This window comes from Lepidochelys kempii, chromosome 9 (genome assembly GCF_965140285.1).
Source record: "Lepidochelys kempii isolate rLepKem1 chromosome 9, rLepKem1.hap1, whole genome shotgun sequence".
Taxonomy (NCBI): Eukaryota; Metazoa; Chordata; order Testudines; family Cheloniidae; genus Lepidochelys; species Lepidochelys kempii.
Genome location: NC_136388.1, coordinates 59622011 through 59647411, shown reverse-complemented (window position 1 = coordinate 59647411; position 25401 = coordinate 59622011). Strand labels below are relative to the sequence as shown.

At 57.7% G+C, this 25401-nt stretch overlaps 1 protein-coding gene and 1 long non-coding RNA gene across 4 annotated transcripts in view; one reads left to right on the top strand and one right to left on the bottom strand.

The window, feature by feature from the left end:
• Positions 1–11105, top strand: part of TSC22D3 (TSC22 domain family member 3) — a 51218-nt gene extending 40113 nt beyond the window's left edge. The window contains exons 1-3 of one of the 2 annotated variants that reach the window (XM_073360609.2): positions 8441–8746; positions 8876–8927; positions 9825–11105. In XM_073360609.2, coding sequence (XP_073216710.1) covers positions 8625–8746; positions 8876–8927; positions 9825–10070 — 420 coding nt within the window. In that variant the 5' untranslated portion in view covers positions 8441–8624 and the 3' untranslated portion in view covers positions 10071–11105. Of the gene's footprint in view, positions 1–8440; positions 8747–8875; positions 8928–9824 lie in introns of those variants that run through there. The other variant, XM_073360608.2, reaches the window with a different exon arrangement.
• A 1180-nt stretch (positions 11106–12285) lies between these two features.
• LOC140917536 (uncharacterized) lies at positions 12286–22124 on the bottom strand. Of its 2 annotated transcripts, none has more exons than XR_012160883.1 (3): positions 22028–22124; positions 19703–19867; positions 12286–14283 (listed from the first exon to the last, which is right to left on the bottom strand). It is a non-coding gene; the product is annotated as an uncharacterized LOC140917536 (long non-coding RNA). The 2 variants fall into 2 exon arrangements; XR_013636242.1 differs by having other exon boundaries at positions 12286–14280.
• Between the last annotated feature and the right edge of the window lie 3277 nt (positions 22125–25401).

Here is a 25401-nt window from a genome sequence, read left to right as displayed (position 1 = left end):
CCCCCGAACTTATCCTGCTCCCTCTGAACCCAGCCTGGCCCCCAAAGCAGCTCTGAGCTCCCCCAAACTCTGCCTGCTCCCCCACAGACAGAGGGCTACAGTGGCTATATTTTGGCTAGGCAGTCTGGGATTTGTGTGTGTGTGTGCGGGGGGCACTCAGGCCCACATAATACAGTGCAGATGCTGTTGGTACCCACGGTGCAACAATTCCTAACCTGGGGTTACAAATGAGTGTAGACGCTCAAGCCTTAGGTTACCAAACCCAGGGTCTGTCAACTCGAGTTCTACTAACCCAAGGCTCACATTGCAGTGTAGATAGACCTATAAATGCCCATGCATTCTCCTTGCCTCACCCCCCAGGTGCTGTGGTGGGCCCTGCCCCCACACCAAAGCAAGGCTAAGGAGGGATCATAGAAGAGGCCTGGACCCCAGGAATACTGGAGGAGACAGTGCAGGCCGGGGTTTCAGAGGTCAGTCCCCTGTGAGGGGCAAGGGCAGTGCACAGGCTCCAGCAGCTTTACTTCTTCCCTTCTGCTTTCAGATCACATACAACCAAACCAGAACATCAGCCTGAACTAGGGTGTCCAGGTGTCCGGTTTTCGACTGGAACACCATGTCAAAAAGGGACCTTGGCGGCTCCGGTCAGCACCGCCGACTGGGCTGTTAAAAGTCTGGTCAGTGGTGCTGGGGCGCTAAGGCAGGCTAGTCCCTACCTGTCCCCGAAGTAGCCAGCAGCTCCAACTCCTAGCCACGGGGCTCCACACGCTGCCCCCACCCCAAGCACCAGCTCTAACCTGCGGGTGGTGCCTCCAGGTGAGAGCGGCACCTGGAGCCTCCTGGGCCCCCCCACCTAGGACCCAGACCTGCTGGCAGCTTCCGTGGCGTGCGCAGGATAGGCAGGCAGCCTTCCTTAGCCCCCACGCTGTGCCGCTGACCAGGAGCTGCCTGAGATAAGCCCATGCTCCAACCCCGAGCCCCAATCCCCTGCCCCAGTCCTGAGCCGAGCCCCCCACAACCCAGAGCACCCTCCTGCACCCCAGAGCCCTCACCCCCAGTCCAGAGCTCGTACCCCCTCTTGCACCCCAACCCCCTGCCTCAACACGCAGCCCCCTCCTGCACTCCAAATCACTCGGCACCACCCCCCAGCCTAGAGCCCCCTCCTGCACCCAAAACCCCTCATTCCCAGCCCCAGCCCAGAGCCTACACCTCCAGCCAGAGCCCTCACCTCCTCCCACACCCCAACTCCCTGCCCCAGCCCGGAGCCCCCTACCACACCCTGAACCCCTCATTTCTGGCCCTACCCCAGAGCCAACACCCCCAGCCCAGAGGCCTCATCCTTTCCCGCACCCCAACCCCCTCCCCAGCCCAGTGAAAGTGAGTGAGGGTCGGGGACAGTGAGCCACTGAGGGATGGGGAATGTAGTGAGTGGGGGGTGGGGCTCAGGGAAGGGCTGGGGCCAGGGTGGGGCCTTGGGGAAGGGGCAGGCCTAACCCTAGTTTTGTGTGACTAGAAAGTTGGGGACCCTACCCGGCCCGCCCTCCAGGAGCTAATGGAGCCAATTATTAACATGCCACAGTAGAGCCGACGAGGGTGGAGGGCAGGAGAGATGAGCTGATCCCCACTGATTAGAGGGGGATTCTGGGCATCTGGCAGTGATTCCCATCTCTGAACCCCAGTGGCCTCTGATCCCAAGGCCCCCTCTGATCCCTGACCATCTCCTGTGGAGGGGGATTGGCTGCCTGCAGTCTCTTTGCTGCTCGTCACTGGGTTATTTCTGCCAGCACAGGGATGCTACCAGGAACACCCTGGGCATCTCAAGGAGCAGAGAGCCAGAGTCCTGCTTGGCTTGGGTTAGCTATCTCTGTTCCTGCTGCAGGGCTCATCCTCGGGTACTTATGGCACATCCTCTGACTGTGCTATACAGGAGCTCAGTTAGTGATCACAGTGGTCCCACCTGGCCCTAGAATTGAGGTGACCCTGGGACAGCTAGTTTTGCTGGTGCATGGGCAGGTGGCCCATCCCTGTATCTGGAATCCAGCACTCCTTCCTGGCATTCTTGTCTTGGGATTTCTTCTCTCTTGGTTTCTTGTCCTAGAGCTCCACGGTAACTCCTGCCATTGTCTTTGATTCAAGGAGCACATGCAACGTGGACACTGAATTTGTGCTCCTCTGCCTGTACATCTCTGAACAGCATGCTGCGATCCCCTGACAGTGCTAAGGGCGGGTCACTTGAGACTCCTAACAATATTTTGTTAACATTGGTCATGCCTTTTCAGCTAACCTATTTGACTGTGCGTGGTTAGGGCTTGATTGGGCGGCGGCGGGGGAAGAGGGATAAGAGAGATGAGAACTGATATAGCAAAAGGATATGCTGTGATTGAGAGCCATTATCTGTTAGAATTTACCATTTATGGTGCTAGTTGATGAAAATATCCCTGTAGAGAAGTCCTCTAATAAGTGGCAATCATTCCTGTTTAATGTGCATAGATATGCGTCAGCTCGGCACCAAGGGTGATCAGAAATTGTATGCGGTTTCACTGGTTCTTTTGCATTTGGCTTCCTGCCTTGAGTATGGCTTTCACACTTGGATACCTTATCTTCAATAGCGGCATTCTTGCCGGGCCAGCATAGGACATCTTGGGTCTGTTCTTCCACTTCCCAATTAAACGTTGTGGACTCTGATCGGCATTTCTGTGTGCTAGTCTGACACAGAGACCTCTGTGGAGAACCTCGTCACATACGGTCATTTCTGCTGGATAGTCCCAGGAAGATCCAAGTGTCTGGGTTTCTTCTGCTGACCCGGATCGTCCTGGTCCATCCAGAATTTCTCTCTCGAGCTGTCGGCAGGGTGGAGCATTTTGTGTTTCTTCTTTGAGCATGTCATATTTAGCTTGGGGAATGGATCGCACTTGAGCCAAGTCAGCGTTTCTAGATGCATGTGAAGCATGTCACCGTGAGAAGCTCCTTGCTGGGCCAGTATTTCACATGGTCCAATGAGCACTGTCTGAGTTTTGCACAATAGTTTCCGTGTCCCGGCGTCTAAAGGTTTAGGATCTTGTGGGCACACCGGCTCCACCTCCCTGCCACCTAGTGTCTAGGCCTGATACTGTATGCAAACCCTGCCTTGTTTCCCCTCACCCAGGTCTAGACAGGTGTAAACCAGCCCACCTGAGCGTTAGAGCACCCTGCAGGACCTCACGTATTGATGACAAGATTAACATATCCAGAGGCAGTCCGTGTTCAGGCCCATCTCAGGGGCAATCCAATACTGTGTGGTGCTTCAGCCATGGGTACTCCAGGCCAAGCCCCACGTCGAGGGCCAGGACCCCTAGGCTGCTCCACTCCCTTCCCCTGATGAACAGCCTCTGGTTCCTCCTTTCAGGATATTCTTGGTTCCGTCACATGTTCCTTCTCTTGGGAACCTCCTAGTTCCTTTCCCTGGCCTACTCCTGGGACCACTCTCACTCCAGGGTGGCCCCTCCTGCCCCTTCTCCTCAGAGGCCGCTTCTTCCAGGGGTCCTTCTTGACTGAGCTTGGGCAGCCTGTGTGTAGGGGACAGGTTTCTTCTGGGCCAATCTGTTACCCCAGGATCCAGGGCGGCAGCTCGGCCCTGACCCCCCTCGGAGGGCTGCTGACCCCAGGACCACTCTGATTTTACCTTGAGCCATTTCTGCCCATGCACAGATTCCAGAAGCTGCTCCCAACAGATCCGGAGCCAGCCTTTTCTTCTCATCATGGGGCATTTCAGTCAGTTCTTTGGATGCCCCTGCCACTGGCCAGCCCCAGCACAGAGAATGCCATCTCCTTCAGGTTTTCCGCAGTGCCACTGGCTTCCAGGGAGGTCCAGGCTTGCAGCTGCCTTTCCTTGCCAGGATCCCTTCCAGGGTGACCAGAGATTCAGTAACAAAGGGCTGAGACCCAGGAATGCTGGGAAGGGACTGAGCTTGATCTCCTGGCCCCAGGCCCCTGCTGTGGGTCAGGGTCACCTGGCAAGGGTCAAGAGCTTTTACAGGTGCAGACTGAGCAAAGCCATGGGACCCCACGTGTGCTGTCAGGGTGGTGGAGGGATCTGTGACAGGAAGGCCAGACGATCCCTTCCACTCTCTCCTGCCATGATATGTCTCTGCTGCTCGGGACCTGCCAGGACGTTCCTGGGGCTGGGGTCCAAGGGCTAGATCCAGGCAGCCCCAGGTTCAAGGTGTCCACTGGGGGTTAGTAGGGACAGAATTAGTGCTCACATTTGTCTGAATGGCCTGGTAATGCATTAGCATACGGGAGTCCATCTGAGAGGGACAGAGTGGTCTAGTGGTAAGAGCAGGGGGGTCTAGGTGGCCTGGGTTCCATTCTTAGCTTTGGGAATTGACTTGGATCTAATGGTTAGAGCAGGGTACTGTGAGTCAGGACTCCTGGGTTCTTTTCCTAGCTCTGGGAGGGGTGTGTGGTTGGGTGATGAGAGAAAGGGTTGACCTTTGGAAATCTGGCTTCTATTCCCTGTCCTGGGAGGCAGTGTTTGCCACTGCTTAGAGCAGGGCACTCAGGCTCTATTCTCAGCTTTGCTGCTTGATCGCTCCCCTGCTCTGTGCCTCAGTTTCCCCATTTATAATGTTGGGATTATGGTCCCAGTTCCACTTCGTAAGGTGTAGCATGACCCTTGGGTGGAAGGTGTTCAAGTGATTATTCCATCCCGTGTCAGTGCGCAGCTCCCCAGGGAGGAGAAGGGGCCAGTGAGACAGATCCTGGAGCCTGCTGCATCCCAGACTGCCCTCCAGAAAGGCTGCATCTTGAATGCACCATGACCAGCCACTGGGTGCCCTCAGCTCAGCTCATTCAGAGGCAGAGACCTGGGCTCCTGGAGCCTCGCTGCTCTTCCCTGGCTGCCTTTGAAGCTTTCAAGTTCATCTGGGAATGACTGTGACCAAGCGCTGGGTCTGGAGGCGCCAATGGCAGGTGCTGGCCTGTGGAGGGAGGCAGGGCACAGAAGCTGGGAATAATCCCTAGCTCTCCGGCTGTGGGTGCCCTGAGGTTAATACCTTTCATGGGGAATGGCAGACCAGGTGGTCTCAGTGCTCTGCCAGGAGGCACTAAAAATCCAGTCAGCGGCAGCAGGGCTGCTCCAGGGAGGATTAGGCTGGGGCAGGGCAGTCCGTCTGCCGTGCAGCCTGCTGCCTGTCAGAGCTTTCCAGCCTAGCCACACCCACACTGCAGAGAGCCCTGTGCTGGGCCTGGGCTCCCACACCCCCTGGCCCAGGCTTAGCTGACCCATAGGCACCTTCCCAGCTTACACAGGGCTCTGCCCTGGAGGGCAGCTGCACAGAGAGCAGAGTCAAAGGCCCTCTGAGCATACTATTTGCTGATGCTCTGGCTGTATGTCAGCTGGTGGGGGGCAGCGTTAGGGGTGGCTCTCTGGGCCATGGCAGAGCTGCATGAGTGTCAGGGGAATGCCGGGTTCTCCTTGGAGCAGTATAGGGTCTGCTCTCTGGGCCGTGGGGAAGCTGCATCAGGCCTGGTCTCCAGGCTTTGCCAGAGCCAGCTGGTTTTTGCCCCAGCTCTGCAGAGGACGGCTGCCAAACCCCACACGGTGCTGAGGGCACCGTGCCCCCAATCACAACCTGGTCTCCCTGGCCCACTCCAAGCAGGGTCCGAGATCAGTGTCCACACCTGCTGCCTTCACCCCGATAACTGCCCCACCCTCTGGAATCCAAACAGTGGCCAGCACCCGCACCGGCCCAGCAGGCTGTGCTCACCGGCTGAGCCACCCAGATAAGGAGTCCCCATGTCCAGGAGCTGCAGGGTTGCCCCTCCGCACGAGGGAGATAGCGCCCGGGTTCTCCATGCACTGCCCATGGGGACGCTTATCTCCCCGGGGAGCCAGCAGCACCCACCTCTGCCCACGTGAGTGTGAACTGGGGTGGGGGCTGTACTGCACTGCTGCTGGGGTGTCTGGTGCTCTACTGAACCCATGAGATGTGGCCCCGGCCCTGCTGCCTTTCCCGCTCCTCGTGACCTGCTGTGGCTGTGGGGGGCCTCTGGTGGCTGTGGTAGGGACAGGCTCTTGAGCAGCTCAGGCTTGCTGGCAGCTCTAGTTTATTAGTAGAAGGCTGGCCCTGGCTCCCTGGGTGTCTGTGAAGCGCCTGGCTCCGCGGGGCCTGCTCTGAGCTATTAGGGTAGAGTGACCAGACAGCAAGTGTGAAAAATTGGGACAGGGGGTGGGGGGTATTAGGGGCCTATATAAGAAAAAGACCCAAAAATTGGGACTATCCCTATAAAATCGGGACATCTTGTCACCCTATATTAGGGGGATCCCACAGACATGGGGATAGAGGCACAGCCCTCCTCTGAACTGCAGATACCCCAGCCACTCAGACATCAGCCACTCAGAACCGCTCTAGGAAAACGCACCCATGTGCTAGCACACAGAGGCCTTGCTGGAGTGCCCGAGGAGGCCGGTTCCTGTTGGCTGGGCATGCTGTGGAACAGGGAAAGCAGAGGAGCATCCCTCGGCGCCAGGAGGGCAGAGATCCAGGAGCAGAGTGCACGTTCCCGGAAGGATGGGCTGCTGCATTCGTCCATTGCTGCTCAGGTCACTCGGTGCCGCTGGGTGCCAGAGAGCAGAGAGAAGGGAGCTAACACAGCACTATGGAGTACATGAGCAAACACATCCAAGTATGCAAAGGTCTGAGCCAAAAGCAGCCCTCTCTCCTAGCGAAAGCTGGGCTGGAAACAGCCAGCAGGCCCAGCTCGAGGGACCTCACAGAGAATTGCTGGCTGTCTGGTGAGAGGCCGAGTACCTTGGGGCAGGGACCGTACCTTGCTTGGCATCTCTGAGCCCAGTCAGCCCATTGCTCAGCATTGCTGGGAGGGTAGGGTCCCGCAAGGACACTGGGATGCAACATGTGTTATAAATATCCCCCTCTCCAGTGAGAGCTCCGATTGGGGCCTGCAGTGTAAGGAGCCCCGGGACTGCTGACAGACTGTGTAAATGTCATGCACACGCACACCGCTGAGCCGTAACCCTGCTTCTCCGACTCCACAGCCATGCCAGCTGACACGCAGGTGGTAGTAGCAGTAGTAGGCCTCTTATCCTGGGTGTGGGCCCACTGCACTAGATAGCAGCATCGTGCTCTCAGACACAGACCCACAAAGCCAGGACATTACACACTATATCTGCACAGAGCATGCTACCCTGTGGGTCCCCCACTTTAGCATGGCAGATGGAGGAGCTCAGGGTTTAGTAGCCCTACACCTGTGTTCAATACACAGGTGCAGCCCATGATTCACCACCATGATGCAAGTGTCTGTTCTGCAGGAGGAGTGACCCTATCTCTCCTCTGGCACTCATGGTACCCATCTGGTCATGGTACCCACCCAGCCCTCTTGCATGTGCAGTTCAGGGGCTCCTGGGGAAAACACGCTGGTGACAAGAGCACACTGTGGCCACCAAGGCTCTCGTCCGTTTATGCAGCCCAGAGCCTGCGCCGCTGGCTCGTATGGCCCAGAGCAGCCTGGCACAAAAGCTGCTGCCCACAGGAGCAATAACTCCTGTTGCATCCCCTTGGGGGAGCAGCATCTTCCTAAGGCTCGTCCTCTTAGGCATCTTCGGCCTGCCCATGCAGCTACCAACCGCCGGGGGTCGCTTTGCGCCCGCGAGGAAGGGAGGGAATCACCAGCAGGCGCCGTTGGAAGCTGTTGGACTCGAAAGTCAAAACATGTTTTGGTGGAAGCTTATGTAACTCTGGTTAAGAAGCGACCTACTTCTGGGGTGTAGTAGCTCCTGGGCGCTGCCTCGAGCCTGCCATTCTTCGGGCGTTATTAGCGGGAATTGGTTTGTTTCGCATGCACATTTTTACACTCGCTTTGGCCGCCGGGTTTGGCGCGCTTGCAAGCCCGGAGGGAAAGGCGAAAAGCTGTTTTATTTTCCCGATCAACAAGAGGACGGGTCGGGGCCGGGTTCGTGTGCTTTGCAGCGGGCCCCTTGAACCGGGTCTGACTGAAATATTGGAAGCTGCAGAAATCTCTGGGAGGGGGGCAGGTATTGGAATCCCGGACACTTGCGTGTCCAATGATGCAATGGTTTTGCAACGTGCAAAACGACCCTCAACATCCGTGTGTATTGGGGGTAAAACCCTCGGGGGGGGGGTGGTTAATAGCGCCGGGGGTCTACACACAGCAGCTTCAAGCAGAGAACGAGACTGCTAGCAAAGCCCTTGCAGCGGGCGGAGCTCTCCAGAGCTTGTGTGTAGGGAAAATTCTGCACGGCGGAGTTAACCCCCCTTCCCCGCATACCCTCTCCCGACGCACTGTTTGCAAGGGTGGGGGGGCGCGGAAAGCTCCCTGAGCTCGCCCCAGGGTTCAGGGCGGGGACATGGCAGAGCCGCAGCCTCGCCCCACCCAGCCGCAGCCTGACACCATGTGACGCCAGCAGGAGCCTCCTATATAAGGTGGTGGCGCTCGGAGAGCCCCCACTGGTGGCTTCAGCCCGGCTCGCGCTTGTCGTTGTGCGCTCGTCCGGCCCCTGCCCGCCCCTTGCCCTGCGCCCGGCCCGCGGTCGGCTCCGTCAGCCCCCGAGCGCCCTGCCGATCCCGAGCGGCGAGAGCCCGCTAGCCCTGCCCCTGTGCGCCGTGGCCATGAGCACCGAGCTCTACCAGTCCGCCATGGAGGTGGCCGTGTACCAGCTGCATAACTTCTCCATCTCCTTCTTCTCCTCGCTCCTCGGCGGGGACGTGGTCTCCGTCAAGCTGGACAACAGGTAGGGGCCGGGCTGGGGGGCTCCGCGCGGGGGGTGCCGGGCTGGGGGGGTGCAGCGGGGCTCGCTGCGGATCGGGCTCTGCGGATCGGGCTCGCTGCTAACTGGCCGCCGCCGCCTTGTGTCTTTCAGCGCCTCCGGAGCCAGCGTGGTGGCGATTGACAACAAGATCGAGCAGGCGATGGTGAGCACGGGCTGGGGTCACCCCGCGGCGCAGGGGCAGGGCCCCCTGGGCTGATGCAATACGTGGTCACCCCGCGGGGCAGGGGCAGGGCTCCCTGGGCTGATGCAATAGGGCTCCCGCCTGCCCCCTTCCCCGGGATCGCTGCGGGGCGCACGCCCGCCTTTGTCTGCCGCTAGCGAAGCTCGCTGACCTCTTCAGCACGCCAGGCGGGTCGGGGATCCCAAAGCGCAGGCGGGACCCACGGCGGCGTCCCGGAGCCCCAGGCCCGCGCCCTGCAGCCAGAGAGGCAGGACACGGCACCCTACCCCCCTTTCCCCTAGAGTGCCTGGGAGCTGGCAGGGGCCTTGCTGGAAAAGCAACAAGGTTCTTATCTCAGCGCCGTGGCTTCACTCCAGCCATGCCAAGGGCTGTGGCACATCAGACTCTAAAATTGTTTTTCCTCTTGCGGGGGAAAGAGCGCAGTGATCTTGCCCTGGGCTAGAGGGACGGTGTGCTTGGTAGCAGATCCCAGCCCCCGTGTGGCCGCCGAGCCCTACTGAGAAGGGCAGAGAGCTGGGCTCAGAGACCTGCAGAAGGCGCCAGGGAGTTGTTACAAAATCTGCTGCATGTTGAACGGTGTGCAGTGTCCCTGGTAGACATGCCCCTTGCTAAACTGTGCTAATAGCATCTCCTGCTTCCTGCCTGATGAGAGACCTTTAGCCAGAGCCCCATAACCACTGACCCTGCTGCAGCCAGACAGCTGGATTCAGCCGGCTTAGCTGGGAGCTCAGGCTAGCTCTGAGCATTGGTGACGGCAGCACAGAGCCCAGCTGGTCCTGGACTGCAGCCGGAGTCCATGGCTGAGCTTGGGAGTTGGGGCGGAATAGTTTGGTAACCCTGCCTTTGGTTGTCTCCTAGGATCTAGTGAAAAACCACCTGATGTATGCCGTGAGGGAGGAGGTGGAGATCCTCAAGGAGCAGATCAAAGAACTGGTGGAGAAGAACTCCCAGCTGGAGCGAGAGAACAGCCTCTTGAAAACCCTGGCCAGCCCTGAGCAGCTGGAGAAATTCCAGTCCCGGCTGCCGGCAGAGGGGCTGTCTGCAGAGGAGCAGATGGGCGGGGCAGCTGCCCCGGCCCAGCACACCGGGGGCTCTGCGGTGTAAGGTGGCTCTGTCCTCGGAGTGGGCAGAGCCACTGAACTCTTTCTACTTAATCTCCTTAAAAGTTGTTTCCTCCCTCATCTCATGTGGAGAACTTCCCAAGCTAGCGAGAGCTACGAGATGTGCCAGGGGCGCTGCCCCAGCTGCTGGGACACTGACTGGCTCTGAAGGAGCGAGGTGTCATGTTGGGACACTGCACAGCCAGACGACCCCCATGGGGGGCCTCTTTGCACGTCCGTGAGAGTGCAAGGGGCTGCACATCCGGTCATGTGCCCTTGCTGCACCGTTCAGCAGGGCTCCTGCTGCACTTGACAAAGACTGATCCTTGGAGGAAGCCAGTTGTTGCTGAGGAGAGATACAAATCTGCCCCTCCTGCCACCCTGGAATGGGCCTGGGGTAGGAACCAAAAACTGACCTCGTCAGCACCTTTGTGTTGGCGGCTGTGGACAGTGCATGGCTTGTGCACACCACAGGTTGGGGATTACAAGGAAAGCTTTGTTTCGTTAGTGCAGGGATCTTTATATCCTTAGCTGCATCTAAGGAACGTATACACACAACCACTGCTGGGGATGGCTACCGAAGCCTGGGGCTCGTGGGGGGCTCTATGGATGCTGCTGCCCATAGCTATATGCCTGGGGCCCGCTGGGGATTCCAGCCGAGTGTGGAGGCGGGCCGCTTGGATGGTGTTTGGAAATGGGTGACTGGAGCTGTCTCGCTGTGGGATAGATTTTTATACATAGCTCGGTCTGTGTACAGACCCCTCCAGGAGGGAGATTCCCCGTCCCCCAGTCCGCCCAGAGCAGGGCCACAGGACACCCACAGCAGAGATTTTATAATGAAACATGCCAATGAGACCCGCCTGCCATGGACAGGATGGCCCGGGGCCGAGAGCCGAGGTTATTTGCTCCGTGAGCGTCCCCCCCTCGAGACGGCTCTCGCGGAGGGGACAGGGCGTCACTCTCGATTTAGACTGTCAGAGCATTAACATGACTGTGTGAATCTAACTAGAAATGGCAATAAACTCTACTTTTGATAATACATGCAGAGAGGCGTGTCTTTGTAATGGGGGAGGGGCTGGGTAGTGGGAAGGGTGGGGGTGGAACAGTGTTGATGGGAGAGGATCAGTGCCCCGTGGGGAAGGGGAATGGATGGGGGGGGGACGGACTCCAAAAGCTTTGGTGGGATGTGGGCTGAGGTTCAGGCTGCGCAGGGAGGGACTCCCTGGCCCCTGTGGGCAGTGACCAGATACAGGCCAGCTGGTGACATTTGTGGTGTGGTTCTGTCAGGGAGCTCCCCCTGCCCACACCCACACATTCCTGGGCTGCTCTCCAGTGGGATGCAGCATGGGATGCAGTGCCTTCAGCCGGTCACTGGAAACTCCCTTTAGCGCTGGATGCTGCTGGCTTCCAACGTGAAGCCCCTGAGTCGGGGGATGGGGGGGGTGAGTGGGGGAGTCAGTGATCCCAGCCCCCTCTGCATTTCAGCCTAATGGGCTAAGGCTTAGAGCCTTGTAGGGGGGCCCCATCCTCACTGCAGCCTGCGAGATGAGAGCAGGGGTGAGCCAAGGGGGCCTGGAGTGTGTGGTGGGGGAGGGGACAGGTGTGCAGGGGCATTGGGTGCTGGGCTGTTACAAAAGGGAGATACGGGGGCCTGGAAAGGGACTGAAAGTGAGAGACGAGCACGGATGCATTGGAGTCCTCATTCATAGCTGTGCTGGTGCCCCTCAATCCTGACCTGCACCCTCTAGTGTCCCAGCCCTGGGCTCCCACACAGCTTTATCAGTGCCCCTCAGTCCTGACCCGCAGCCCCTGCTGTCCCAGGCCTGGGCTCCCAAACAGTTCAAATCCAGTTTGAGAGGGATTTTCAAGCCCACAGAAGGGGACTGGTGCCCCTGGAGGAAGATCCTTCAGACGGTGCGGTCAGAAGCCAGACGAGCACTGGGCTGGGCTGCAGGCGCTGCATGGAGCTGGCGTTGGGGAGAGGAGAGGGGGGCTGTATGAGGGCGCAATGAGAGGGTCACAGCTCCTGGGGTAAAACAACGAAGTAAAAGAAGCAGTGAGAGGCAAAAAGGGACCCTTTAAAAAGTGGAAGATAAGTCCTAATGAGGAAAATAGAAAAGAACATAAACATTGGCAAATGAAGTGTAAAAATATAATTGGAAAGACAAAAAAAGAATTTGAAGAACAGCTAGCCAAAGACTCCAAAAGTAATAGCAAAATTTATTTTAAATACATCAGAAGCAGAAAGCCTGCTAAACAGCAAGTTGGGCAACTGGATGATTGAGATGCTAAAGGAGACGATAAGGCCATTGCGGAGAAACTAAGTTAATTCTTTGCATCGGTCTTCACTGTTGAGGATGTGAGAGAGATTCCCAAACCTGAGCCATTCTTTTGGGGTGATAGATCTGAGGAACTGTCCCAAATTGAGGTGTCATTAGAGGAGGTTTTGGAACAAATTGATAAACTAAACAGTAATAAGTCTCCAGGACCTGATGGTATTCACCCAAGAGTTCTGAGGGAACTCAAATGTGAAATTGCAGGACTACTGACTGTAGTCTCTAACCTATCATTTAAATCAGCTTCTGTACCAAATGACTGGAGGATAGCTAATGTGACACCAATTTTTAAAAAAGGGCTCCAGAGGTGATCCCGACAATTACAGGCCAGTAAGCCTCACTTCAGTACTGGGCAAATTGGTTGAAACTATTGTAAAGAACAAAATTGTCAGATACATAGATGAACACAATTTGTTGGGATGTAGTCAACATAGTTTTTGTAAAGGGAAATCATGCCTCACCAATCTACTAGAATTCTTTGTGGGGGTCAACAAGCATGTGAACAAAGGAGATCCAGTGGGTATAGTGTACTTAGATTTTCAGAAAACCTTTGACAAGGTCCCTCACCAAAGGCTCTTAAGCAAAATAAGCAGTCATGGGATAAGAGAGAAGGTCCTCTCATGGATCAGTAACTAGTTAAAAGATAGGAAACAAAGGGTAGGAATAAATGGTCAGTTTTCAGAATGGAGAGAGGTAAATAGTGGTGTCCCCCAGGAATCTGTACTGGGCCCAGTCCTATTTAACATTCATAAAGGATCTGGAAAAAGGGGTAAACAAAATTTGCAGATGATACAAAACTACTCAAGATAGTTAAGTCCAAAGCAGACTGAGAAGAGCTACAAAAGGATCTCTCAAAACTGGGTGACTGGGCAACAAAATGGCAGATGAAATTCAATGTTGATAAATGCAAAGTAATGCACATTGGAAAACATAATCCCAACTATACATAGAAAATGATGGGGTCTAAATTAGCTGTTACCATTCAGTAAAGAGATCTTGGAGTCATTGCGGATAGTTCTCTGAAAACATCCACTCAATGTGCAGCGGCAGTCAAAAAAGCGAACAGAATGTTGGGAATCATTAAGAAAGGGATAGATAATAAGACAGTAAATATGTTGCCTCTGTATAAATCCATGGTACGCCCACCCCTTGAAGACTGCGTGCAGATGTGGTCACCCCATCTCAAAAAAGATATATTGGAATTGGAAAAGGTTCAGAAAAGGGCAACAGAAATTATTAGGGGTATAGATCGGCTTCCGTATGAGGAGAGATTAATAAGACTGGGACTTTTCAGCCTGGAAAAGAGGCGACTAAGGGGGAATATGATAGACGTCTATAAAATCATGAGTGATATAGAGAAAGTAAAAAAGGAAGTGTTATTTACGCTTTCTCATAATACAAGAACAAGGGGCCACCAAATGAAATTAGTAGGTAGCAGGTTTAAAACAAACACAAGAAAGTATTTTTTCATGCAATGCACTGTCAACCTCTGGAACTCCTTGCCAGAGGGTGTTGTGAAGGCCAATATTATAACGGGGTTCAAAAGGGAGCTAGATAGATTCATGGAAGATAGGTCCATCAATGGCTATTAGTCAGGATGGGCAGGAATGGTGTCCCTAGCCTGTTTGCCAGAAGCTGGGATTGGGTGACAGGACATGGATCGCTTGATGATAACCTGTCGGTTTATTCCCTTTGGGGCACCTTCCACTGTCAGAGGACAGGATACTGGGCTTGATGGACCTTTGATCTGACCCAGGATGGCTGTTCTTATGGGGTGAAGAATGTCCCCCTATCATCCCTTATCGGTGCTCCTCTCTAGCTGTGATCATCAGTGGATGTTGCTGGGATGAACCTGGGGGAGCCATGCCAGGATGGGTCCTGCTGGGAAGAAAGCAAAAAGACCATTGTGTGCAGGTTGGAAAGGGCTGGACTGTCCCTGTGCTGGAGCCAGGAGCCCAGGGAGGGCAGCAATCTGGGGATACAAGGGGGTGCAGGGATCAGGATGCACTGCGACTCAGGCTGATTGGGAGGCGCACCCCTGGGCAAGCTCTGAGGGATCCTATCCACCAGGGAACAACCCTGTCCTGGCCCCTGGGTGCCAAATGAGCAGCCAGGGCTTTGCCATTTCCAGAGCCCACCCCCCAACAGCCAAAGCACCCCTTCCCTTCAGTCCCCAGCGGGGGAAGGGCACCTGGCAAAGATGCTGACCCCACTTCTTCTGTTCCCAGCACCTCAGCCTCCAGTGCAGCCTCTGACCTACCTGGGGCGACAGTGCCCCAGGCCCTGCAGTGGGCTGGCTTAGCAGTGTGGTGCCCACCACTCCCCCTCCACCCGCTGCCCAACTTCCCAGCCCATGACCAGCTGGCACCTACCACGCTGCCCAGGGAGCTGCCCAGAAAGGGGCTTTCCAGCCCCAGCCACCTTCCCCCACAGCTGCTCTCAGCTTCAGGGTCAAGACGGCTCTGCTTAGCCAGGTCTGTTCGATCCCATCCCCACCCACCCTCACTCCTGCTTAGAGGCCTGGGACTCCGCACTGGCATCACTCCAGGGCAGGACTGGGCTGCAGCATCCTGCCAGACTGTCACCCAGTTGCCCCCTTCTGCACTCTACCCCCGTCCATGCTGAGCCAAGCCCCCTGCGCCATGCACACGGGGACCTGCCAGGCTGCAGCCGCACGTGGTGCCCAGAGGCTGCAGCTGTCTGTGCAGCCAGTGGCAGCCGTCCCCGCAGGGCTGGAGGGAATGCTTTGGGCACCTTCAGGAGAGCGGCTCCAGGGTAACAAATGCAGGCACGGCCACCTCTGTGCTCAGTGGGGCTTGGCTGCGGGGACACCTGGAGCGATGGGTCATGGAAAGAGGCAAGGCATGGGGTGGTGAGGCTGGGTTGGGGTAGAGGGCGAGCTTCCCAGGGAATGACAAGCAGAAAGAACCAGGGGGTGCTCTGCTGCTCCCCGGGGGGGTCACCTCCCAACGCCTATGCGCTACTCCCCTAGGCCCTCAGGGCGCGAGCCCTTTTCCTGCCACAGTGTTGCATTAGGAGTTTGTGTGCGGGTGCTTGTCCACTAGGTCCCCTAAATCCTTCCCCGTCACTGCTCTCCTGGTCCCCAGCCTAGGGGTGCAGCCTGCGCTCCTTGGTGCATGACTTGGCGTTGCATTTTGTTTGACTGGGCCCAGCTTCCCAGTGATCCTGCACCTGCTATGTGACTCAGTGCTCATTACTGCGCTGCCCAGCTTCATTTCAGCTGCAAATGGCCCATGTTGGCACTGAACACACCGAACACAGAATGGAGCCCTATGTGCCCCACTTCAACACCCTAGTTCATGATGGCTCTGCAGCAAGAACTACATGGTGAGATCTGTCAGGTCCCTAGTTCTTAATCACTACCCCACATGGGTTTAGGGCAAACTTGCAATGATCATTTTGTAAGCTGACCATTGTGCAGTACTAAATCAAATGCATTACAAAGGTCTAGTCCAGCTACATGGTCCGAATGCACCCTAGACAGACAGCAGGTTGGTTTGACAAGTCGCCGCAAAACCCTGGTCCAGCCTTAAGGCTTTTTCGATTGAATCCTATATCAGCTTTGCCATGATTTTGCCCGGGTCTGATGTCCCCTCCACAACAGAGTGACTGTAAGGGTGGGAGGCGTAACGCAGGTGGGAGTTGCAGCCCCATGGGAAACACCCCCTGAAATGCCCCACGAGGCTTGAACCCTGGTTGTGCTCGCCCTAGCGAGTGGCTGATGAAGAGTTGCAGGCATGTGGCTCATGCGTCCTCCTGCCCTTGGGCTCAGCACATGGGCGAGACAGGCTGTGCCTGCTGGAGCTGGGTTTGCAGGTGCCCCAGGGGGGGTCTCACAGACATCCCAGGTGGGTGTGTCACTCCTGATTCTCGGCCAGCCTGCATGTAGTGATGGTGGCAGGCCACACTAGCTCCCACGGCTCAGAGTGTCCCCGGCTCCAGCTGGCTTTGTTACCAGGGCCCATAGCCAGGCTGAGCCCCCCAGCTAAACTCTCCTGGCTCCCAGCTTCCCAGTCCCCTGGCTCCAGGCCTGCAGCCCCTCGAAGTGCATGGCGCTGGGAGGCAGCACATGCTCAGCCCTGCACCTGGCAGGAGGTGCTGGACAATGCAGCTGCAAATGGAGGACCCAACACAGTGGGGATGGTGCTCCCCAAGCAGCTGGTGAGCAGCCAGCCCTGCATGTCCGGGCAGGCTCCCCTTCCACTCACGCTGCGGGACAGAGGTGGCTTTGCCTTCCAGCCAATCCCATGTTCCCCTTTCCCTGTTCATGCCTGAGTGCTGTCACCCCCCATCCCGAGGTGCAGGAGCCAGCACAGCCCTGCTCAGGCTGGAGGCTGACAGCCCAGCCCCAGGTCAGGCAATTTACAGATGCCCCAAAGGTGAGGGGTCCAATGGCAGGGAACCGTAGAGCCCCTGGCTCATGAATGCCAGTCATGCATGCTGGGCACTGCCTGAGGGCTGAGCGCAATGCAGCACAGGGGCAAGTGGGCCTAGAGAGTCCCTTGCAGACAGTTTCTAATGCAAAAACACAGCACAGTGGGGGTGCAGAGGGTGTCAGTCATAGCTTGGGCAAGGCCCAAGGCTAGACTAGGGGTGGGCTGTGGGCCAGGACTGAGGGGCACCAGCAGAGGCTAGAGCTGTGTGGAGCCCAGCGCGGGGATAGCAGAGAGGTTGAGGGGCATCGGCAGAGCTCGGGGGTGCCCAGGGCTGGGTGGGCACTAGGAGTTAGAATTACATCCATTGTTATAAGCAGAGGCTGCATTTCCGAGGCTGGCTGGGGATTCACCTGTGGGGCTGGCAGTGCCCAGGCCTGGGGGCGCTGGTAGGTGGCTGGGCTCTTGCTGGCACCTGGCATCCCCTCTCCTGTTGCTGTTGGGCTCTGATGCCACATCCAGCACAGCTGGGCCCGGGGAGGTTTCAGAGCCAGCCCTGGGGAGTCAGTGATGCCAGGAGGGGAAGTGGCAGAAGAGCCACAGAGCTCCAAGATCATTAGTTCCCTGGGCAATGCTGCGCAAACAGACAAACCCAGGCCCAGCCGCGGGCATTGGGGAGGGGAGCTGCGCTCGCTGCGGATTTGGAGGGGACACTCCCCACCCGCCACTGCTCATGGCTCTGCAGCACCCAGGTGCCACACGCCAATGCAGCCTCTCCCCTGCTGCCCCCGGGCTGGTGCATCCCCGCCTCCACTGCTGCCAGCACACACACGCTGGTACTCGCACTGTGCACAAAGAGGGGTGCTAAGCCGGAGGTGCATTGTTTTGTGGGGGCTGTGGAAAGCCCCTGAACCAACAGGAGCATGGGCTGGGGCTCAGGCCTGGGATCTGCATCCTGGAGTCGTGCTGCTCGCTTGGCCAGCCTGGCCGGTTGGGGAACATGGCACGTTCTGGAGGGGTTGTGGCGCCCTCCCAGCCTGAGACTGTAACCAGCCCCCCCTCGTGTCTCCATGACCTCGAGATTCTCCGTCTGTCCATCCACACACTGTCCGTCTGTCCATCCACCCCCACACTGTCCATCTGTCCATCTACACACACACACTGTCCATCTGTCCATCCACACACACATGCTGTCCATCTGTCCATCCATACTCTTCAACTGTCCAACTGTCCATTGCTAACCCCTCCACCCCCCGCTGTCTGTCTGTCTGTCCATCCACTCACATACAGCCCCCTACAGTGAAGCCATATGGTTTGGGGGATCAGTTCAGTCACCACACTCACCCCATCAGACTTCTCTCCATCTCCCAGCACTCACTTCTTTACCCCACTGCTGCCTGTGCCCCCAACCCCTTCCTGCACCCTGTGTGTCCCTCCCACCCTCCATGCCCTCTGCACTAGCTGTTCCTCTGACTGCCGGTCCTGAGTCCCTTCCCTGCTGGGTGTTCCCAGGGCAGCAGCATCACCAGGCAGGTGCTGGCAGGACAGGACAGCCCCAGGAATGCCCTCACTGGTATTTCCAGCTGAGCCCAACCAGCTGCCTGGCCTGACACTGCCTGACCCTGCCCTGCTGCTGCCTGCGCGTGTCCCCCATGTGGCTGGCAGCTCTGCCCAGCCCCGCTGCACAGCGCTCCTGGCTCAGCCCCAGCAATGCGGCTGCTGCTTCACTGCATGGCAGGAGATGGGTAAGCGGCTGCCAGGCTCTCAGAGGCAGCAGCACTGATCCAGGGTCTAGCGTGGCCCTGCCCTCCACAGATGGAGCGCTAGCCCACAGCCCCAGGGCTGCGCGGGAGGGGGCAGAGGCTTGGCACAACATGGACTACAAGGCTGCCCAGGCTGGCCCCAGGGCTGTCAGCCTGCCCCAGATCACACTTATCTTTGAGTGGCCTCAGGGGAGCATCGGGGGCGGTGGGGGGGTCTGTGGGGGGATCTGCTCACCCCAGGGGATGGCTCCAGCAGAGCAGCCTGCAGGGGGTGTGTCTCTGTAGTGCTGCAAGGCTCTTCCCGCCTGTGCCTGCCCAGCCCGGTTTCCCGCCCCTTTCTGCCCTCTCCCCAGAATGTCCCCTGGAGACCTTGGGCTCTGGTGGTTTAGTGCTGCTCTCCACAGAGGCTGGGATATCAGCAGGCCACGAAGGGTTTACCTGCCGGCTTGGGGATGCTCAGAAGTGGCTTGATTTAGAAAACACAAGATACCCAGAGCCTGGGCAATGTTCTCCAGCCTGGCATGATGTGGCTCCAGCCAATGGTGCATGGCCCACGGAGCAGATGGCCCTCCTGCTGGCTGCACGTGTGCCCACATGCAGGTGTGCGTAGCTGAGCATGGCAGCTAGCCCCGGCTCAGCCGTCGGCTCTGGCTCACCACAGCAGGCCACGGGCAAAACGGATGGGTTTTCAGAGCTGAGCAGTGGCCAAAGCGCAGGGGCCAGGCAGGGCAGCCCTCCACGCCATGGGCAGTGCCCTCTGCCCTGAGCATCACCCCCTGGCCCAGGCGGCACTGCCCAGCTCCCAGCTCGCGCTCTGGGCATTGGCCTTACCAGCCTGCAGGGGGCCAGGACTGCCTACATGTGTCAGGGACTTTGCGTTCTGCTCCCGCCCCCCACTGTCCCATTCACAGAGCCATTGGAGACATCTGTCTGTAGTCCCCAAAATGACATCTGCCCTGTTACCAAGGGACCGCGCTGTCCTGGCACACTAGGCTAGGTAGGGTTAATGGCTGTCCCTGTGTCATTTACCAGCCCAGGCTGCAGCCACCTGTCCCTCCCAGTACCCAGGCAGCGTCCAGGCCCCGAAGGGTTAATCTGCCGTATCTGGATTCTCAGAAACGGCTTGTTTGTGAGAACACATACTTGCAGCTTGGTTGCTATTTTCCAGGCGTGGCATGACTCGGTGCCAGCCAATGGCCCATGGCGCAGCAATCCCGTCACTCTCCTGCTGGCTGCACATGTCCCCACATGAGGGTGCCGCCTGTGTGTAGCCTAGCGCTGGCAGCTGGCCCAGGAACACCACCAGGGCTGGCAACAGGAAACGAGTTCACTAAGGCGGATGCCTAAGCCAGTGCAGCCTGCGACTGCGCTCCCAGCCCTGCTGCACAGCTCCTGCTGGGGACCCGGCCTTTGCTCAGTGTCCTGGCTGTGTCCAGGCCCCCAGGGGTGAAGCAGCTGCATCTGATGTGGCTTGTTTGTGGAAACAAGAAATACCCGCAGCATTGGCGTGAGATTTTCCAGGCGTGACGTAACATGGCACCAGGCGTGGCGCCTGGCATATCAACCACCCTTCCTGCTGGCTGCACATGTCTCCCCATGAGGGTGCCACCCACGTGGAACACCAGGCTGGCTGCTCTTCCTGGCTCAAGGCATGGGCGAGGGAGCTGGAAGGAGCTAGGTTGGGTTGTTGGGACACCCTCCCACTCCCCCAGCCCCTGCACTCGCAGACATCCGTCCCTGTCTTGCCACTTTACAATGCTCCAAGTGCTGGATTCTCCCTGCAGGCACTCCCCCAGTGCTCCCATGCCAGGATGTCCCGCTCACCCCAGGGCCAGCATGTCACACCCACCTCACACGGGTGTGAATGACAACAAAGGGCAGGGCAAGGGTCAAGACAAGTGGGGATCAGGCCCATGATGTACAGGGCATCTCCTCTGCCACCAGTGAAATGCAGCCACCTCTAGGGGAGGGCTGCGGGCTGGGCACACAGTTGGCACATTTGGGGTGGAATGCTGGCACAAGCTCCATGCCTGCTCTCCAGACAGCTTCCTTGATGGGGTCTCGAAGGGCTGTGTTTCCAGCCAAACCCAGCTCTGACCCTGCTCCGGGGATTCTGGCTCAGGGTTGGCTCCATGGTGGGAAGGGGCCCATTCCTCTACCCCTCAGCCTGAGCAGGAGGAGAGCTCCTTGGACAGACTGATGCCCTGAGAGCTCTTGAAAGGCAGTAGCCAAGCTCAGCCCCTCACCACCCCCCGCAACTCCCCCAGCCGGAGCCAGGGCAGGACCCTGGGCCAGCGCTCGGGCACTTTGGAAGGGCAGGTGCTAGTGTAGGGGGAGGGGTGGGGCCAGGACTGGCATAGCAGGGGAGCTGTGGGTCAGGAGTGAGGGGCAGTGCTGAGGGAGCCCAGGGCTAGAATAGCAGTGAGGCTGCAGGTCGGGCTGGACGGGCACAGACAGAGCTGGGGGGGCCGTTGGTGCTGAGCAGGACTTGGCTGCGCCCTAAGGAATGCTTGAAGAGAGCCCAGGGGTTCGTGAACACAGGAGCCAGAGCAGGACCCCAGCCAGGCTAGCAGCTACAGACCCTATCGTACCGTGTGGGCAGGAGAACAACAGGGAGGGGCCTGGGACATGCTAGGGGTTCTGCCCATCCCAGGGCCCTGGATATAGCCCCTTCCCTACCCGGGTACCCCAGGCTGTGAGGCCCAGCAGCCCACAGAACATCCCCAGGACCAGGGGGCAGGTTCAGCAGCAACCAGTGGCAGGAGCAGGGAGCAGCTCGGCCTGAACCTGCTCCTGGCACACTGTGATATTTAACAGGGTGGGGGAGACCCTGGCAGCATGGGTGGCGAGTTCTATGGGCCCGTGGTGCCCGGGCACCAGGAATATTCCTGGCCCAGGGGTCCGCCTGACCCCCCCACTCACACGCACGTCCCCTGGCCCTGCCTGCCACCCCTGGGCTATTTAAAAGAGCCCGGGGGTTCCCGCCCCCCCCGGCAGTGCAGCGGGGCTGAGCGGCTTCCTGCATGCATGTTCCACATTATTGCCGGCACGTCCTTGCAGCCCAGGGGGGGCTGTGCCGCTGCGCGCTGCCCCCACCCTGAACGCCCCTGCAGGAGCACTGCTGGGGGGTGCTCCAGGTCAGCACCGAACTCCCAATCACTTCCAGAGCCTGCACCCACAGCCCCTCCCCCCACACACCCTCCGACCCCCAAATTTCCTCCTGCACCTCCACCCCCCGCACCTTCTCTCACCCCCAAACTCCCTCCCACAGCGTGCACCCCTCACCCCCTCTTCCACTCCCACCCCCTGCCCCAGCCCAGAGCCTGCACCCAGCACCCAAACTACCTCCCAGAGTAGAGGTGGGCAAACTACGGTCCGCGAGACCATCCTGCCCAGCCCTTGAGCTCCCATCCGGGGAGGTTAGCCCCTGGCCCCTCCCCTGCTGCCTCCCCTGCCCTGCAGCCTCACCTTGCCACGCCACCAGCGCTCTGGCCCGCCACTCCTGCCATGAAGCATGGCAGAGTGGCTGCCTCCAGACAGGCAGCGGGGCTGTGAGCTCCTGCTGCTCTGAGCGGCTTGGTAAGTGGGTGAGGGGGGAGTGAGCGAGTGAGTGAGCAAGTGGGAGGGTAGGTGGGGGTTGCATAAGGGACAGGGAGTTCCAGGGGGCAGTCAGGGGACAGAGAGCAGGGGGCGGTTGGATGGGGCAGAGGTTCTGGGGCAGGGGGGCAGTCAGGGGACAGGGAACAGAGGGGGTTGGATAGGCGTGGGAGTCCTGGGGGGCGCTGTCAGGGGAATGGGGGTGTGGACAGGGGTCAGGGCAGTCAGGGGACAGGGAGCAGGGGGGTTGGACAGAGGGTGGGGTCCTGGGGGGACAGATGGGGTGGAGGTCCTGGGAGGGGGCAGTCAGTGGACAGGGAGCAGGGGGGTTGGATGGGTCAGGAGTTCTGAGGGGGGCAGTCAGGTGGTGGGAAGTGGAAGGGGGTGGATAGGGGGCAGAGGCCAGGCTGTTTGGGGAGGCACAGCCTTTCCTACCTGGCCCTCCATACAGTTTTGCAACCCCAATGTGGCCCTCGGACCAAAAGATTTTTCCACCCCTGTCCCAGACCCTGCACCCCAATCCCCTTCCCCAGCCCAGAGCCTGCACACAAACTCCATCCCAGAGCCTGCACCCCTCATGCCCCTGGCACCCAAACTCCCTCCCAGAGTCAGGACCTCTCACCCCTCCTGCACCCAAACTCCCTCTCAGAGCCTGCACCCTACACCCCTCCTGCACCCCAATCCCCTGCCCCAGCCCAGAGCCTCTACCCAAACTCCGTCCCAGAGTCTGAAACCCAGACCCCCTCCTCCACCCAAACTCCCTCCCAGAGCCTTAGGTAGGTGCTGGGGAAGTTTTTGGGGCTGGGTTCTGGGTGTTCTGGGCACCACCAAAATTTTTACAAACCTGCCACCCCTGCCTGGCAACACGCCAGCACTTAGAATGGCACCGGTCCATCTCTGCCTCCTGAGATAGGACCCAGCCCAGACACAAACGCTCTGGCTTAGGCCATTAGAGAGAAGAGCCGAATCTCCTGCTGCCCAGGGGTTCTGACCTGCAGGGCCAGCCCCCATCTGCCCCTAGTTCCCCTCAGAGCTGCGGGCACATATGAGAGGCAGCTGGTTGGCCCAGCGCTCACCTGACATGCCCTCTGAGTGCATATGTTCTGGCATGCCAATGGAACGGGAGGCACCACTGCCAGGGCCGGGGGATGGGCTAATGGAGACACACACACTCCTATCCCCCATCTCTGCTCCCAGGTCCTGGTCTGCCATTGCAGCTGCTCAGTGAATCTGAGATGGGTGCTCCTAGGGGCAGCAGCTGCCTCTGCTCTAGTCTCTGCTGCACTGAGCATCACCTGGACTGGACCTGGATGCAGCCCCATGAATACACCTGGCAGGGCTCGCTCAGGGCATTGCAGCCTGGCCCAATGGGATCCATACATGGCAGGGGACAGTTATACCTGGGACACACCTGTGGGATCAATACCTGTGGGATCAATACATGGCAGGGGGCTATTATATCTGGGACACGCCCCTGGGATCAACACACAGCATGGGGGGCGGTTATACCTGGGGTACACTGTGACTTTATTGACATGAACTGTGACCGTATAGATCATTGTTGCAACCAAGGTCCTATAGCTGCACCAAATCTTGTACAAAGGATGTCAAGTAAGGTGTCTACAGAAAAGTTGTAATTTGCTGGTTATGATTATGCTGACTGTATGTGTGTATCATTTTTGTATTTGAAGTTATTACTATTGGCTAGGTACTTGTATCTCAACGTGTTTGATACTAAGTAGCCTCAGTGAAACATTTGGTCAGTGTCTTGGGAAAGGACTATTCTCAGCAAGTGCCCAATCAAGAAACACTTAACTGACAATGGACTTTGGGAGACGCCAATCCACATCTGAGCTTTCCTGGGAATGTTCAAACTAACATGTAAACAATGGCGTCGGCTTGCAAAAAGCTGAATAATTCATGGACATGTAACTTGTGCAGGTGGCTAAAAACTCCATCTTGTTGCTGTGATTTTGCACAGAAGAGCAAAGGGTTTTCCACCCACAAGAGAGAGAATATAAAAGGCCCTGGAAGTCCCTCCATTTTGTCTTCAGCTGACTCAAGAGATGGCCTCTCCACCCCAAAGAGATGCCTGAAATAAACTGGGACAAAGGACTGTAACTACGGGGGTGTGAGTCATTGCTGGACCCAGGCCATAAACCACAACATTGGTCCAAAAAGGATTGGGCCCAGACTAGGAAGGGGGTCTAGTCTGTGAAAGACACTTATTGGAACATCTCTGAGGGTGAGATTTACCTGTATTCAGTTTCTTACTGTATTAGGCTTAGACTTGCATGTTTTGTTTTATTTTCCTTGGTAACTTACTTTGTTCTGTCTGTTATTACTTGGAACCACTTAAATCCTACTTTTTATACTTAATAAAATACCTTTTTTGCTTATTAATTAACCCAGAGTAAGTAATTAATACCCGGGGGAGCAAACAGCTGTGCATATCTCTCTATCAGTATTATAGAGGGCAGACAATTTATGAGTTTACCCTTCATACAGGGTAAAATGGATTTATTTGGGGTTTGGATCCCATTGGGAGCTGGGTGTCTGGGTGCTGGAGACAGGAGCACTTGCTAAGCCGTTTTCAGTTAAGTCTGCAGCTCAGGGCGTGTGGATCAGACTCTGGGTCTGTGTTGCAGCAGATTAGTGTATCTGGCTCAACAAGGCAGGGTTCTGGAGGCCCAAACTGGCAGAGAAAACGGGCTCAGAGGTAATCTCAGCACACCAGGTAACAGTCCCAAGGGGGACTCATCACACCCCCCCCTGGGATCAATACACGGCGGGGGCGGTTATACCTGGGACACGCCCCTGGGACTAACACACAGCATGGGGGGGCGGTTACACCTGGGACACGCCAGAAGGGAGCAGTTACACCTGGGACACGCCTGCAGGATCAATATCTGGCAGGGGGCCTGGGACCTCCAGGCCCCGGGATCAGTACATGGCGGGGTGCACTTATACCTGGGACATGCCCCCAGGATCAATGCATGGTGGGGGGTGGTTATACCTGGCACACAAACACCCCAGGATCAATACACAGAGAGGGTTTACCCCAGTCCCCTGCACACCTGAGGCGCTGGAATGCGCGGCTGATCCAGGTTCCATCAGCTCCCAGGTGCCAGTGTTTGGAGCCGCGAGCTGTGCCGCTCGCCAGGTACACGCAGTCCTTGCAGTGAGCTGTTGCTTTCATAACACTTTTTGTGTCCCTGGTTTATAATCGCTGGTAACCAGCCCGG